The following is a 16,973-nucleotide window of genomic DNA, read 5'->3' on the forward strand; positions in this document are numbered from 1 at the left end:
GATTTCAAAGAGTTAAAGAGGAGGAATATTCGTGTAATGTAATCAGACAATAGCTAGGCTTTCTCTTACTGAATCACTCCTTGCGGGTTAACAGAGATGGAACTGGGAGGGTTCGGAAGACTGAACCTTTGCTGAAGAAACTTACTACAGAGAATGGCAGCTTCTTTGCCTGTGGTAGTGCATAATTTCTAGCACCATAATTAAATGAAGTTATTGACTTACAGAAATAAAAGTCTTTTGGAATATTCTTGCCTGAATAGGTGTAGCTCTTAAGAACATATATTACTAAGGAACACTCTGGATCTCAACATTCTTGCTGAATGACTCCGCTGGGCATTCGAAAACTTTTATTTTGGATTCTGAGAGGTTTGGAAGACAGTCAAGGTTATATCCTGACAGCGTGGGAGTTGGTTTTCTTGGTATAAAATTATTCGTGCTAAATTTAAGCACGGAGATAATTAAACCAATCAGGGTTATTATTTTTTTCTCTCTTAAAAATGAAATTCATACTGTTGGAAACTGGGTCCTGAAACCTTCAGTAGTTTAGATATCAAGTCATCTATATCTAGAGGAGGTTAATAAAATTATATTTCACATCGACATGAAGGAGGGATAATGAAAAGGCAAAAACCCCAGCAAACTGTGAGCTGACTCGTTTCTCAGTGATGGTGTAATGTTTGCAATTTTAGTTCCAAAAATGGCTATAAAAGCAAAATGTGATATATCTGGGCGCAATACGCAAGATGCTGGGTAACCATATCTGTACCATGCCAGGGTTCTATAAAATATTCTTCGTAGGATTTTAATTGCTCCTCATACACTGGACCTCTGCATCTAGGAACTGTTAGACTATGATTTAAGGTGCACACAAGTACTTTACAAGACTATAGCCTAGCCCGTGAAAGTTGAATTGGCTTTTTAGGCAGTTTTTTTGTTTGCTTGTTTGTTTTTTTCTCTTTCCATTTTGGAGGATAAGACTCTAGATTCGCTCATTTGCATTGGCTTGGAAGAAAGTAGCAAGCATTCATTTTATTTCCTAAGTAATTTTGCATGGTTTGAATTTTATGAATTGAAATTTGGATAGTTCAGAAGTAACTGCTAGGATTACAAGTAGAGACTTAGAAGCAGGAGTTTTAATGTACAATGTTATTTCTGTAAGGATACATGGTGACTAGTTTGTAATACAGAGCATGTCTGGGTTGTTATAATATTTTTTATATATTTCCCTGTGTGCTCTCTGTTGGATAAAGTGGATGCTTAAAGTGGCAATTTTATAAACAAATTGTCATTCTTTCCTTGAGGAAGGAAACATGTATTTTTGAATGGGCAAACCAACCTGCTCCATTTTATGTTTCAGGGGTTGAATGGACCTGTGTTATCACAATGCAGATTGGATAGATTTTCTAAACTTTCCATCAAAGTGTCCTTTGGCTGGCCAAATCCACAACCATCCTTTAGACTGATCTTACATCTTAAGCCTGTGACGGTCCAGTGTCCCCTGCTGATAGGAAGAGGTTGCACCCGAGTAGCCTGCTTTAGTTGGGTGAATTTATGCATGACATAATGACAACCGTTAAACCCTACTTGGAGCTGTTAGTAATAGCTTTCCTTTTTTAAAGGTATGATTGTATCTCCTGGCACAGTTTCTCCTGCTACTTTGTCTTAACCTTCAGTGTCAAAAATAAACACACAGGCTCACAGCCATGTCTCTTAAGAGTGTCACAGTTATTCCATGTGTGAATGTCATGCATGGTACAACAACTTACCCTTTTAAATAAGCCAACGTGTGGAAAAGTTTTTGTTTGGTTTTCAATTAGTGTCAAAAAGAATGTGTAGCTGTTAAGTAGGGAAGGGGGATTTTTAACCTTTGTGATATTGGATGAATGAAAAATCAAAATGATAAAAAGTATAAAATATACATTAAGTAACAAATGTTTGTTGATAATAGGAAAGGGTGTGAGGGCGTGTCTATAAAGACGATCTATATGTCTGTTCTGCAACATACTCTGTGGTATATTTGAGTTCAATGAGTCAAGGTCCTGTCTTTAGAAAGCTCAATGTTTTAAGTGATGAACTCGGTTTCAATGTATTTTGAATTATTTTTATAAATTTTTAGTTCTTTCTTTTCTTTTCCTAGAATACTTATCATAAAATAATTTCCTTTCTTTTTTCTTGAAACTTTTCTAAGTTTCCAATGGGCCATGACCTAAGAGTTCAGAAATAATTAAGTTTTGCTCCTTAACAACTAAGTTTGCATGAAGAAAAACACGAAAAGTAATTAAATATTGAACTGTTAAAATTTGACATTTTATTTCAAAATATCACCAGAAAGTTTCCCTAAGGACATATATGTAGATGGAAAAGTAAATTGACCTTCTATTAAGAATTCCTGAGAAATCTCTGGGACCCACAAGCTTTCTTCAAATCGGACCTGCTGCAAATCAGGCTATCCAATAGCTTCTGGCCATTACACAACTGAAACTGAGAAGAACTAGACACTTAACCACCACCCCCCCACACACACACACGTGCATGTTCTGCACATGCACGCGCTCGCGCGCACGCACACACACACACACACACACACACACACGCACACACACACACACAGAGAGAGAGAGAGAGAGAGAGAGAGAGAGAGAGAGAGAGAGAGAGGAATGAAAAGGAAAGTGGCCTAAGTTCTGATTTTTAATGGTGCCACACATGACAAGACAATGCTACACGACAATATCTGTAAATTCTACTTTAAATCAAATCAGTAAATAATTTTAAAAAAGTATTCTGAGCAATCCATTTATCGCATAACATGGGAGTTTGATTAGCAGCTGAGAAGTGAAGTGACTGTATTTGGTAATGTAATTTACCGCATCTGTTTGTGAAATATTTGAAAGAGTGTTAGTTTGTATTGTTTGGATGGAAACCAGACGATGCATCTAACAGGAATACTAAGTGTAATTAGCAGTATAGTAATTGAGACAAATTTATGTGTCTCAGACTAATTCTTTTTTTTTTCTTTTTTCTTTTTCTTTTTTTCCCCACCCTCCCCCCATTGCCGCCCTCCCCCCAAAAGTCTAGTTCACTGGGGGTTCAGTATTAGCAGGACCCAGGGCTTCCCCTTCCACTGGTGCTCTTACTAGGATATTCATTGCTACCTATGAGGTCAGAGTCCAGGGTCAGTCCATGTATAGTCTTTAGGTAGTGGCTTAGTCCCTGGAAGCTCTGGTTGCTTGGCATTGTTGTACATATGGGGGTCTCGAGCCCCTTCAAGCTCTTCCAGTTCTTTTCTCTGATTCCTTCAACGGGGTCCTATTCTCAGTTCAGTGGTTTTGCTGCTGACATTCCTCTGTATTTGCTGTATTCTGGCTGTGTCTCAGACTAATTCTTAAAGCTTATGTCTAATTCAATCTGAATTATCTATCAAATCTGTGTACAGTTGTGAAAGAGGGAACATGAAAATAAATTTAAAAAAATGATCAATCCAAAAGGCTTGAATTAGCCGTTGTGAGGAAATCTGTTGAAGAAGTAATAAAATAACTGTTGATTGCCTAAAACAGTCAATTATTTGGGATTTTCTGTTTAAATGAGTAACTATTAGTTCCCTTATCAATCAGAAATCATATACTCTGATCTCTCTGTAGCACAAGGATGCACTTGTTGACAATTAAGGTACAGTTGTGTCTGTTATAGGACATTTGTCAGCTTATGGGGTAAAGAAGAAGGGAGGTTATTGAAATGACGCGTGTCTATAAATCAAATGAAGTGTGATAAATTATGCAGAAGAAAAATGGAGAAACAAATGGCAGGTTAAGTATTATACACGAGACGTCTTTGGATCGTCGTGACAGGTGAAAGCGTGCAGGTTGCAGACAGTGATATTCCCCTGAGGTCCACACCTCCCTCTGGATTGGACTGGAGGCAGAGGGTAAAGGGAAGAGGTTAATGACCTACAAATGCTTAAGTGAGGTGAAAGCTATCGGGGGCGGGGTGCATTACTAAAAAGAATGTGTTCACTGAAAATTGTCGTTTTATGTTCTTTAAAGCAATGATGTGCGAAGTGATGCCCACGATTAATGAGGACACCCCAATGAGCCAACGGGGGTCCCAAAGTAGTGGCTCCGACTCGGACTCCCACTTTGAGCAACTGATGGTCAATATGCTAGATGAAAGGGACCGTTTGCTGGACACGCTTCGAGAGACTCAGGAAAGCCTCTCGCTGGCCCAGCAAAGACTCCAGGACGTCATCTACGACCGAGACTCACTCCAGAGACAGCTCAATTCAGCCCTGCCTCAGGTATGCTTCTGTGTTACCGTTTTTAATCTGTCAAATTTCAAAATGGAGCAAGCTTTTAATATTTACCTCAAGTTCGTTTCTATAGCTACTTTTTCTACTGAATTCTTAATGTGGTTTCGATCAAAATTCATAATAAATTATTACTGTGTGTCGAACTTCCCCTTATACAAAATCAGAGTGGTGTGTGTGTGTGTGTGTGTGTGTGTGTGTGTGCGCCTGGGCTTTTGGTTATTGAAAAGTTCATCTCTATGTTTTGGTGAAGATAGAAGAATACTTCTTTATCAGCCATAATGTAGGGAAAATGGATAATCTTTTCTTCAAAAGGTTAATCTATTAAACATTGTCATGACTTTTAAAAATTCTTATTTTCAGTTTTCATCAGTGTGGTCTGTCTTTGGACATGGTAGTAGTCTGGGAATTCACTCCATAATTGGTGTTTAACTTGCCTGTCTTCAAAAATATCCAGTACTTGGTTAACTTTTAGTAAATATCCACACATTGCCTTTTGAAAAAATACTCAAAGCAATTTTTTTTTTTTATTTTTAAAACAATTTGGAAATTTCCTACCATGTGATTGGGTCTCATGGTTGTGATCCCAACACTTGAAGAAAGGGGATCAAGTGTTCAAGGCTAGCCTAGACTGTGTAACAAAACTCTTTCAGAAAGTCAAAATGAATCAATATATAAAAGAAAGAATAAATGTCAAATTGTAGAAACTTGCTTAAACTAATGCTGTTAGTTAATTTCATACCTATTTCTGACAATTTTGAATATTGTAGAAATTTAAAATAGTGATTCCAAGTTGATTTGCATAGGGAGTTAATGGTAGGGATCAGTGACCCATTGAGGAGTTTCACGACAATGCTGCTTTTTGGTAGAAAAAAAAAGGCACAGAATACAAAAGGTTTTTTTTGTTGTTTTGTTTTTTCTTTTCTTTTTTCTCAGAGCTGGGGACCAAACCCAGATCCTTGCGCTTGCTAGGCAAGTGCTCTACCACTGAGCTAAATCCCCAACCCTACAAATGATGTTTTTAATAATTTTCCATAATAAACTAAAATTTTGTTTTAGGTACTAGTGTCTTGTCTTTTTTTTTTTTTAAGTTTAAAAAAATAGAATAGCAAATTTTGAGCGGTCAATTTATCTCCATAACAGATATCTTGTAATTCTTGTAATTCTTGTATTCTTCTTCTGTAGAGTGGAAGCTCTCCAGTTGGTATTATCTTTCTGTGTTATGTTAAAATGGTTGTCACTCTTGAATGGGCTACATCATACTCTATCTTACCCAGACCACTGCACAAATGGTTTCTGCTCTAGATCTACACAAGTTCATTCGGTTTCAATGGGAAAGAAGCCTTCGAGGGACTCCCACATGTTTAGAACTCTGGTTTATTTCGGCACTCAGCATATGTAGACAATTCCCAAGAGCAGCTCTCTAATATTCACTCAGAATGATACTTTTTATAACTTAGAGATTTTAGTGTTGACAATTGTTCTCCATAAAGTGATTTCTTGAGCTATCATCTCTCTATCATCATCTCCATTTGGTCACACATGGTTTTAAAATAATGTTGTACAGTAAATCATACCTTACTTCTCTGTGTCACAGAGAGTGGTTGTTTCTATTACATGATAGTGTTCAATTCAGAGTCCCATTGTACTTTCTTCATATTCTGGGGAAAAGAGTCGGAAAACTCTTACTAGCAATTCTGGATAACTAGAACACTGAGATTATAATGCCTAGTTTACATTTTATCTTTTGTTATACTAATGTACAGTCTGTTATGACAACTCTTTTAATTGCACTATTTCTTTTTCATGTGTGCGTGTAAATGTCTGTCTGTGTGTGGCTGCAAGTGTGCAAACCAAATATTGTTTTGGGAGCCTTGCTACACTAATTTCTATCTTATTCTTCAAAGTATATTCTTTCTCATTTGAACCCAGAGCTAGCCCATGGAGAGCCTGGCTTGCTGGCTAGAGTCAAGCAGGCCTTGTTCCTCCTGTCTAAGCAGTGAGTTATAAACAGGCCATCATGCAACATACATAGCACTAACACATGCACTCCACATGCTTCCTCCTTGTCGGTCAAACACTTTAAATGCTAAACCATCTCTTCATTCCTAAGCTGATCATATAGGTAACATCAGATTTTCTGGTTGTATATAATTTCTACTTGTATTGTGGAGCATTCTTAATTATAAATATACACTTTCGAAGACAACACTATATACTTTATAGAAAAATTGAGTCTAAGGTCTCATATTTTAAAGGTCTAGATTTGCTATATACTTTCAATAAAATACTCATTTTTCAGAATATATTTATGTGGCTTGTGATCACATACCATTACGTTACTGTAGCCACCTATTTTGCATTATTAAACATTTTAAAATATTTATCTGCATGTTACTACTGCAAATACCTGAAACACCCAGGCCTTCACAGTCTTTAAACATGGTAATGGCACTCATATACCTAATGTGAATATTTAATATCCCAATAGGTACTGTTAGAATATATATTACATTCAAGTAGTCGATAGAGACACTTTAATTGGTATGTTTGAAAATTTGTGCATATTTTTAAGAAATGTACTTTGGGTTTATTCACATTGTACAGGGAAGCAAATGGAGAAAATGGCTCTCATAAATGTGAGGTTTGAGGCAGAAATAAATAGAACATACCAAATGGAATGCTACTACAGTGACATAAAAATGACATTATTTGAGCAAGCAGAAATGAAATCAGACATAAACCTTATGATAAATGTATTCTAAATTGACTATACAAGGCTTCCAGGCACTGGTGACTAGGGCTTTGTTTTATTTACCCCCTTCTTTTTTGTCTACATTCAGGAGAAATGTAGCAATATTTCAACAATATTAACTATGTCAATATCTGCCCCATAGTGTATTCCATTTCTCTTTGGAGCATATAAGTGTTTAAAGAGCCCTGATAATTTTATATCCCTCCCCATTCCACCCTAAGGCTTCTAGCTTCATACCCACTTACCTACTTTTCTGATGTACACCTCCACTCTACTATTCCGTAGAACCGGAACCACCCATTAAACATCCCTCACCAGCAAGCAAGCTTTCCTTGCCTTATTCTGTCCTCTCAGTTCACTAGTTTCCTACTCAAAACCCAAGCACCCTCATAGATAATGCTTAGTACTATGTCTCTAGTCCCCATTATCAAAGAGCCACAGTGCCTTACCTCTTAAATAAACATCAGATCTCTCCTTTCTTTCTGCACCTTGCCTTAAGTGTCTCTGTCACGCCTCCTAAAACTTCCCTTTTATAAATTGGTCATGTTGTATCCACAAACAATCCTAAGCCATACCTAGGTCAGCAATGAACACCTTGCCTCTCCAGCACATTTATTTTATGCTGTTTTAGTTAGGGTTACTATTTCTGTGCTGAAACAATATTGGCCAAAGGCAATATGAGGAGGGAAGGGTTTATTTTGTTCACAGTTCCATAGGACAGTTCATCATCAAAAGCAGTGAAGTCTAGTTTGGAAATTTTTCTCCTGTAGGAATCCTTTTCTGAAACCTAAATATATTTCCTGTCTTACTTACATTGCGATTTTCCCTATGACGAATCACTTACTTCTGTATCCTCTACTTCCTAACCCAGTGGTCACCAATTTTCCTAGTGCTGAGATTCTTTAATACAGTTCCACATGTTGGGGTAACTCCTAACCACAAAATTATTTTTGTTGCTACTTCATAACTAAAATTTCTACTTCTATGAATCCTTTTGGATAGAGAGGTTTGCCAAAGGGGTTACAACCTACATGTTTGAGAACCACTGTCTTCATGACATCGGGAACATGTCTTGAACTCCAACACCTTCCTAAACTACCAGAGTGTTGATGTATTAGAAATATTATCCATTTCTTGAATAATTCTTGGTAAGAAATACTGCAAATTTATCAGTAGAATACAAAACTGTGTTTGTGGAATTTGACTAATCTGGACTTGGATGGTCTTGGATGGGTTAACTCATGTGACAGAGAATTCAGTTGGCTGTATTGTTGACTTCCTGCTTGTTGACTGTTCCAGGTGGGCCTTGATTGTGCCCACTGGACCATAATCTCTGTGATTGCCAAGTCCTAGGATAGGCTAGTACCTCAGGTGATTTCATGAGCATGAGCATGCCATATCACACTCATGGCACAGGAGGAAGAACAGAGCAGAAATTGCTTTTTTACAATTCTGTTTCTCTCTTTGTTATTGTGTTCCCCTATTCTCAGGGCCAGAGATGCAGTAGAAAAAAATACCAAATACATGCACAGAGGTGGTGCTCCTCTGACGCTGAAAGAGAAAAATCACAAGTGTAGCCAATCATTGTCCAGGACATTTTTGTGCCATGACAAAATAACCATGAGAGAAATGACTGTTGGTATTGTCAATATTTGAAATAGGATTGTGAAGGCGTTCAACTCCAAAGGATAGTGGAAATGTGAGAACACTAAAGAAAAAGAATGTTCACAACTAGGAACTTGCTGAATGGCCAAGACTGTGGACTCTAGCCAGAGGCTAGAGATTCGAATTCAGGCTCATTCCTATCTATCTGAAAGGTTTTTGATCAGGTTATTTCAATTCTTTATTGCCCTCTCTTTCATGAGAGAAGAGCTATGAGGAGGTATATAAAAGCACTTCTGAAAACTTTCAAAACTGTCAGGTGAGCTTATCAAGGTGACACGCACAGGGGTACAACCCAATGAGGAATTGTTACAAGAAGGCTGTTTACTGAGGTAAAGAATGATTTTTATTTAATATTTTAAAATGCAAAATATTTAGGGGAAACTTGCAGTGGGGTAGATCTGTGTGAAAATTAGTGTTGTTCTAGGAACACCCTGTCCTGCTATCTTTTTGTCTCACAAATTACTAACTCCATAAACCTTGGTATAATTACCGAATTTCAATGATACAAAGTGCTATGCTGGATGATATGGGAAATATACAAGTTGGGATATATGAAATAATTAACTAAACAAGGAGAGTAACCCCATCCCACCGTGGTCCTTCTTCCACCCCAAATTCTCTGACTTTGGTGAGACTGAAAACTGGTCCCTGAGTGGGAAATGCCAGAATAGAGAGAAAACATCATATTCCCAGGATCTTGAAAATATACTGAGTATAGAAGTGGAAGACCTAAGTTGGGTGAAATACAGGACAAGCCACATTTTATGTTCTTGTACAGAACTAGAAAAAGGAGATCATCAGTCTGAATTGGATTTTAAAATTCAAAGACTAAAGGACAAATAGTTTATCTAACCATAGTGGGAAAATTAAGACATCTGTCCAAAATTTCACCAAGGTTTATTTATTCACCCAAGAAAATCAGAGGAGAGTCTGTGGCTTACTGAATCCACTTGACTTTCTAAACACCAAAGTTTCATCTCAGTTCATGTTGCTGGAAAACCATTAAAGTGATATATCTGGTTTATGACATATAAAATAAGAAATTTTAGTCCTTTCTAGTGTTTACTACCAAGGGAGACATAGCAGGTGGTCACAGAAGGCAGGGAAACAAATCACAGAAATATGTGAATGGGAAATCATTTTCTACTGACTGTCAACCTGGATCAAGGCTTTGGGGAGTATGATACGGGGTGGTTCATCCTCAGTGTATTTACAACATAGTACTATTTGAAAAGAAGTTTCCTGGTGTAATATAGTCAGTGGTGCATAAGAAAACATATTACATCAAAACTCAACTCAGAGTACATGTTATTTCTTCCAAGAGGATGGGTTCTAGCAATAGGCTACCTGTGCTAGCTTATGGGTCTAAGGAAGGGTCTAGCCTGGTCTGGGTCATATAGATAGCATAGGCATTTGTGCTATTACTCACCTCTGATTTTGGTTGTGGGAGCTCGAGGCTGCAAGGGTCATTTAGGTTACTTGCCTCCTATGTCTTGGTTGTAGTAGCTTGGTATGGCCTAGCATATCGGATTGACAGGCTATTAATTGCTTTCAGTTGGAAGTTTTCTGGACAGGTTTTATATATTTCCCATTGGAAAGATAGCCTTGTATGCTTAACATCCCTGGTATCTCTGGAGATCTGTGCGTGCAAGGACCTTTGTGCTCTGCTCTCAACCATCTACATTTTTTTTGGAGGGGAGGAAGTTTTAAGTGATTATACAGGATGTATTTTTCAATGTGTAAACTTAATCATGACTGTCTAAAAAAATGTTATTTTGATTCACTGTCCCATGCCTTTTTTGTGTCAGGTTCTACTCTAAAGACATTGTAAGTGTTGTAGTTTTTAGGGACCCTTAGTAAACCTTTGAGGTCAATCTACTGCATAGCACAGTGATAGATAAATCATTGGAAAATGGCGGTGGCTTTTGCTGATTTCATTGCTCATCCCCCTCCTGTGGTGAATCAGAAGAGCCCTCAGGGTCTAGATACTATCTTCTTCTTCTTGTCTCAGACAAATTATGCCACATTATAAATATTTCCCTCACTAATAGATTGTAAACTACATGCTTAGGTATGTTTTTTTAGCAATGCGTTTTTCAAATCAAACAGAAAGGAAACTATTAACAGCCTGCTGTACTTAATTACCACCCCGCTTACCTTTCCCTTTTGAAAAAACTACTGCTTTGGAAATTGTTTCAATTTTAACTATTATAAGGCTCCAAACGGGTTTGTCATCTGTTCTTATGATGGTTTATAACATTCATTATGAGTTTGGTAACTTATAATACATCTTTTCTTGGTCAACTCTTTAAATAATAAATTAATTAAAAACTTGATGTAGAAAATTTTAACTGATGCTGTTTTTCTTGCAGAAAGAAGCTCTGTTCTAATTAGAACTTTTTCCACATTGAATTGATGTGTGTGTGTGTGTGTGTGTTTGGGTGTATGTGTGTGTGTGTGTGTGTGTGTGTGTATGTGTGTGTGTGTTGTGTGTGTGTGTGTGTATGTGTGTGTGTGTGTGTGTGTGTGTGTGTGTGTGTGTGTGTGTGGTGGATGTTAACACTTTTGGAGCCCAGAAGAGACTTACAAAGATTTAATTCTCTCTCCTTCTACCCTTATGTGGTTTCTAAAGATTGACCTCAGCTCTCCAAGCTTGTGTGGTAAATGCTTTATCCAATATATAAAATTCAGATGAAAGACGGTCTCTGTAAAAGGAGGGGAAAGAAGAAGGATGAGAGCTCAATGAGAAAAACACATTTTATTTTTTTTCTCATAGTGAACTCTGGATTGAAAAAACAGATATTGGGGGTTGGGGATTTAGCTCAGTGGTTAGAGCGCTGCCTAGCAAACACAAGGCCCTGTCTGGCCCCAGTTCAAAAAACAAGAAAAAAAAAAGAGTTCAATGCAAAAAAAAAAAAAAAAAAAAAAAAAAAAAAAAAAACCAGATATGACATAAAAGCTGAAGGGGTGAAGGGAGGAGACAAGAAATATGAGAGATGGGGTGATGGAGGGTAATGGAGGGTACAGGAAACACATGGATAAAAATAAAGAAATCCTTCATATTGTATACTATGTAGGCTTACTGATAAAATATTAACACATTCCTCACTTATTTTCAAGCTTGGCAAATAGTAGCAGCCAATGTTGATTGGGTTAAGAGAAGCTAATCAAATTAATGATCTTCGGATAGAAAATATGTGAGTCCTGAAGTGACAAATTTTAATGACTATACTAAATGTAATGTCTTATAAAATGTAATTTTATTTGAAATTTACTACCTGAAATTCTCCGTTCACATAAACACAAGATTGAGCATCTACAACAGTTACAGATTCTCTCTTTTTTAATTCTCAATTATTTTAGTCTTTGTTTATACTTTGGGGCTATTTGTTTCACTCAACTATATCATTGTTATGACCTAATAGTTCGATTTTATTATCACAGTGTTCAAGTTCATTTCTAGATATCTATTTTCCCATAAATTTTATCTTGCTTATTTAATTGTTAGTGTGGTGGTTTGAATAAGAATGGTCCATGTGTATGCTCACATATTTTAATATTTGGTTCCCAGTTGGCAGCCTCTTTAGAAGAGGTCAGAGAAGTAGTCTTACTGAAGTGGGTGTAGCCCTGTTGGAGGTGTGTCACTGGGGGTGGGCTTTGAGATTTCAAAAGCCCATGCTAGGTGTTCTCTCTCTCTCTCTCTCTCTCTCTCTCTCTCTCTCTCTGTCTCTCTCTCTCTCTCTGTCTCTCTGTCTCTCTCTCTCTCTCTCTCTCTTCTCTTTCTGCTTCCTGTGGATCAGCAGGTAAAGCTCTCATCTACTGTTCCAGCACCATGGCTGTTTGCTTCCCACCACGATGATCTTATACTCATCTTCTAAAATAATAAGCAAACTATCAAATAAATGCTTTCCTTAATAAGAGTGACCTTGGTTACAGTGTCTCTTCATAGCAATATAACAGTATCTAGGACAGTTAGTAAAAGCAATGTTTGGTATGCTTAAATTGTATGTTATATATACGTATGTACATTCATACATATGAAGGTTTAAAACAGCAGTTCTGTGGTTTTATTCTTATGTGGTCTATCTTTTTATTCTCACTATAATTACCTACATGCGTGTGTTTAACCTACAATCTAAAGTATTTCTATTGTCTGATCTATTCAGTGTTCCTTTTATTAATTTTTTATTTTCATAGAATTGAATAAGTATGTTTTCTTTATCAAACATTCATGTCCTCCACTCTGGAAACTTTGCACTTTACATAGCTTGATATCTTCCCTATAATTTGAAGTGCACATCCTTCACAATGTGGGCCTCTCAATGTGCCCATCTCTTTATTGCGTTCCCTGCACAGTATATGGATATTGCAGTGTTACAGGATGACATCTCTTGAAGTTGACTCACATCCAATTTTTTCAAGGCCTCAGATCTTCCAACTGGGTCCATTTTTTAATCCACATAGAAACCACTTTCTGTGTTTTCATGGTGTAAATTTTCAGATAAGTCATTTTCTTCGCTTAGGATTTTTAGAAAATGTCTTTATTTCACGTTTATTATCTAAATAAAGATACTTGGACTATCTCAATTCACCCTTATGTTTAATGTTTAAAGCACTGGAGTGTTTGCCATGATATAGGTTAGCAATCATTTGGGCATGCATTTTGATTGTATTGTATTTATTGTATTGTAACTTACTTTGTCATATCCTACCTTGCTATACTGGGGAAGCGGTCCTCAGCTTTCTACCTCTGAAGTTAAGTTGTATTACGACTGTGGTTGTTCTTTTGACATTTAGACAATCACCTTTTTTAGAAGTCTTGATGCACCTGAAAACATTACTTTAGAAAATGTTGCTTCTGGAGTGTACTTTCATCTCCTTGGGGAACTCTTCTTTATCTCCTTCTTATCTTCGATTCCTCTTACGTGTTCATCTGCACTTTCTCTTATTTTTTTCTTCTCTGTTTTATTTGGAATTTCATTTTCAGACGTGCTTTTTTGTTCTCTATTTTATTTTTCTAAATGTGACTAATTGCTTTTAAACAAGTGTCTGGCTCCTTGTTTTGATCAGTGTCTTGCCCTTTATAATCCTCTGTCATCCTTGATTTCATTTGGCTTTACAGTGTTATTTTTATCACCCTGAACACTACCAGCAGTGATGAAGTCTTTCGATCTGGGAGCTCTGCTAATGGGTTTCATCCTGTGGTGTGTGCTCATCCTTTACCTGTCTGCCTTCTCTTTACTTACCCATGTCTAGTTTTGACTTTGTGGATGTCATTTCAGTTGTAGAATTTTTAGTGGAAGTCATTGAGGTGTTCTTATTTCCCTCCAGAGGGATTATTTATTTAATTGGCCAGATGCCTGGGAAACTGTGATGCTTACAGCCATAATCCCATTACTTTTAGGCTGTAGTCTTTATGCTTCTCAGACCAAATGGGGAAGACACTCAGGGACCCCCACTCTGGAGAGGACTGGATCCCTGTTCTAAGCTGATGAGGCTACAGGAGCAGTTCTTACGTTATGGGCACATGCTCCTTTTTCAAGGGACTTGTGTTTGGATCCCAGTACCCACATGGTGGCCCACAACTATCCATAACTATAGTGCTACCGAATCTGATGTCTTCTTCTGACCTCATTGGGCATCAGCTATGCAGTGGTACATACATACATGCAGGAAAAATGCTCATATTCTTAATGATAAACAAATCTAAAACTGATCAAACACACAAAACTTAGGGGAACACTGATCTGAGGATCCAAATCCTCATTTTCCCATGTTTCCAAAATTCTGAAAACTTTATTATTCTTTTACTTGGTTCAAAAATTAATGCTCAAAATTACTCAACTTTTGACATTGATCTTAGCATTAGATAGCATTGGTCCACATTGCACAATCTTCTGTTATAGGGACGTCTCGGAACTTCTGTAAGCACAATACATGCAACTTATTGAAAAGGGATTTAACATTATTATTTTCTGAGAAAATAAGCAGCTGTTTCGCATTATTCACTTTCTGGTACGTTGTCCTCATCTTGGCATATTTTAGCCATATTTAAAATTCTGAATACAAGTGACTGTCCTAAGAGTCTTGGGAAACGATGGCTCTTTTCCTCCTTCAAATGCACCTTCCCCATAGCTGCAGAATTCTATTTAAAATGCAGATCTGACCATTTTACTCCCTGTGTTAAAATACTTTTAAGTCCACAAAGAGTATGTACTACAATGAATAAACAAATTCTGAAAGAGCATAGCATAGGATAATGGATGGATATATGAAAGTTGGTTTTATTCTTATAATATATGAAAAGCTGTTCAAAGAAAACCATAATAAAACAATTCCATTCATACTCTCAATCATTAGTGAACTATCTAACATAAAGAATAGAGTATTAAAAATAATTTTAGCAAAACATCTTTAAGTCTTACCCAAAGAAAGATAGGAAGCACCAATACAAGTCATCTAAGTCGTAAACAAATCGCTGGGCATGGCGGCACATGCCTTTAATCCAGTACTTAGAAGGCAGAGGTGGATCTCTGTGAGTTTGAGACAAGCCTGCAAATCAAGTTCCAGGACAGTCAAGGCTGTTACATAGAGAAAGCTTATGTAGAAAATAATTAAATAAACAAATTATTATTATTAATTTTACTACTTGGCCTTTGAAGTGCAGTGGTTTGATACTGTCGGGCATGGCAGGCGAGTGTCCTAATACTAACGTGTCCCCAGTCCTCAGTCACACTAATGCCATATCTACTAATTTTGACTAATAAGCTTTACATACATACATAAAAGCATCAGCAGGCTTTTTTAATATTAAAGGATGCTTTGATTTTAAAAATAGATAAGAAAGACAAATGACTAAAAATAATCCTGATAAAGCTGTAAAACTAGGCTTATCGATTTCTCCTGTAGGAATGCAGTAATTGGGTCAGCTTGAACTAGACAGATAGATCAATGGAGCACAGAAGACAATGGAACTTCACTCCCTTACATATATCTACTGCCAATTCAACTCAAGAAATGTCTTAACGTAATTCAATGTGGCTTTCTTGAATGCAAAAATTATTGCATATTTGCATAAAATGAAATAAGGTCCTTTCTGTAACACACTGTACAAAAAATTAGCTAAAACAAATTATATATACACATATATTTTTATATATTTATATCCATATTTATGTAAATACATAAATATTCATTAGAAAATATAGTAAAATATTTTCCTTGTTTTTTGTGTGTATATGTGTGTGTGCATGTGTGTGTGTGTGTGATGTGTGTGTGTGATGTGTGTGTGTGTCTGAGTATGTTTGTGTGTCTGTGTGTTCATTTTGTATTTTACTTTTTTAGACAGGGTTCCCCTGTGTAGCACAGATTGGCTTTTCAACCATGATCCAGTGCAACTGCAGAAATATGGCATTATGCTTAACCTAGGGGAAAAAATCTTGGACACCTTATAGCAGCAAAAGAATTTTTAAATACGGGAAAATTTAAAGATAAGAAGAAAAAAATTCTAGGTGGTATATATACTAAAAACTTATATTACAAATAAGGACTGACAAAAGCCATTATCATGAAGAGAACCTCATTTTTTTAATACATACACTCTTTGAATAGTGTCTTGGTTACTATTTCCATGAAGAGACACCATGGTCAAAGCAACATATAGATAAGTAAGTATTTACTTAGGATTTACTCACCGTTTCATAGGGTTAACCCATTACCTTCATGATGGGAAGCAAACAGACTTAGTACTAGTAGATAAGAACTTTTAACAACCTGATTCATGAGCCAAACAGACAGATAAATAGAAATAGAGATAGATAGATAGATAGATAGATAGATAGATAGATAGATAGATAGATACATACATACATACATACATACATACATACATACATAGACAGAGACATAGAAAGACAGAGAGCTAGAGAAACAGTGAGGGACAGAGACAGATAGAGACAGAGAGATAGAGAAACAGTGAGAGACAAAGACAGAGACAGAGTTTTGAACCCCCAAGCATGCTCCCAGTGACACACCCACTCCAATAAAGTCACACCTACTCCAATAAAGACACAATCCCTAATCCTTAGCAAACAGTTCCACTAACTAGTAAATAAGCTTTCAACTATATGAGCCTATGAGACCCATTCTCATTCAAGTCAGCATAGACATTGCACTTATTTTCATATCTAGATTTCATTATGCACCAGGAAACATTAATGTCTATGGTAATTAGGCATTTCATATAAAACCTAT

The 16,973-nt window shown here is 36.7% G+C and overlaps 1 protein-coding gene across 18 annotated transcripts in view; it reads left to right on the forward strand.

Annotated features, from left to right (window-relative positions):
- The window catches only part of Ppfia2 (PTPRF interacting protein alpha 2), a 460,024-nt gene that overhangs the window by 1,458 nt on the left and 441,593 nt on the right, over window positions 1–16,973 (forward strand). For all 18 annotated transcript variants that reach the window (XM_032911955.1, XM_032911963.1, XM_032912051.1 and 15 more), the window contains one exon: window positions 4,041–4,291. In XM_032911955.1, coding sequence (XP_032767846.1) covers window positions 4,043–4,291 — 249 coding nt within the window. In that variant the 5' untranslated portion in view covers window positions 4,041–4,042. The remainder of the gene's footprint in view (window positions 1–4,040; window positions 4,292–16,973) is intronic.

This window comes from Rattus rattus, chromosome 1 (genome assembly GCF_011064425.1).
Source record: "Rattus rattus isolate New Zealand chromosome 1, Rrattus_CSIRO_v1, whole genome shotgun sequence".
NCBI lineage: Eukaryota > Metazoa > Chordata > Mammalia > Rodentia > Muridae > Rattus > Rattus rattus.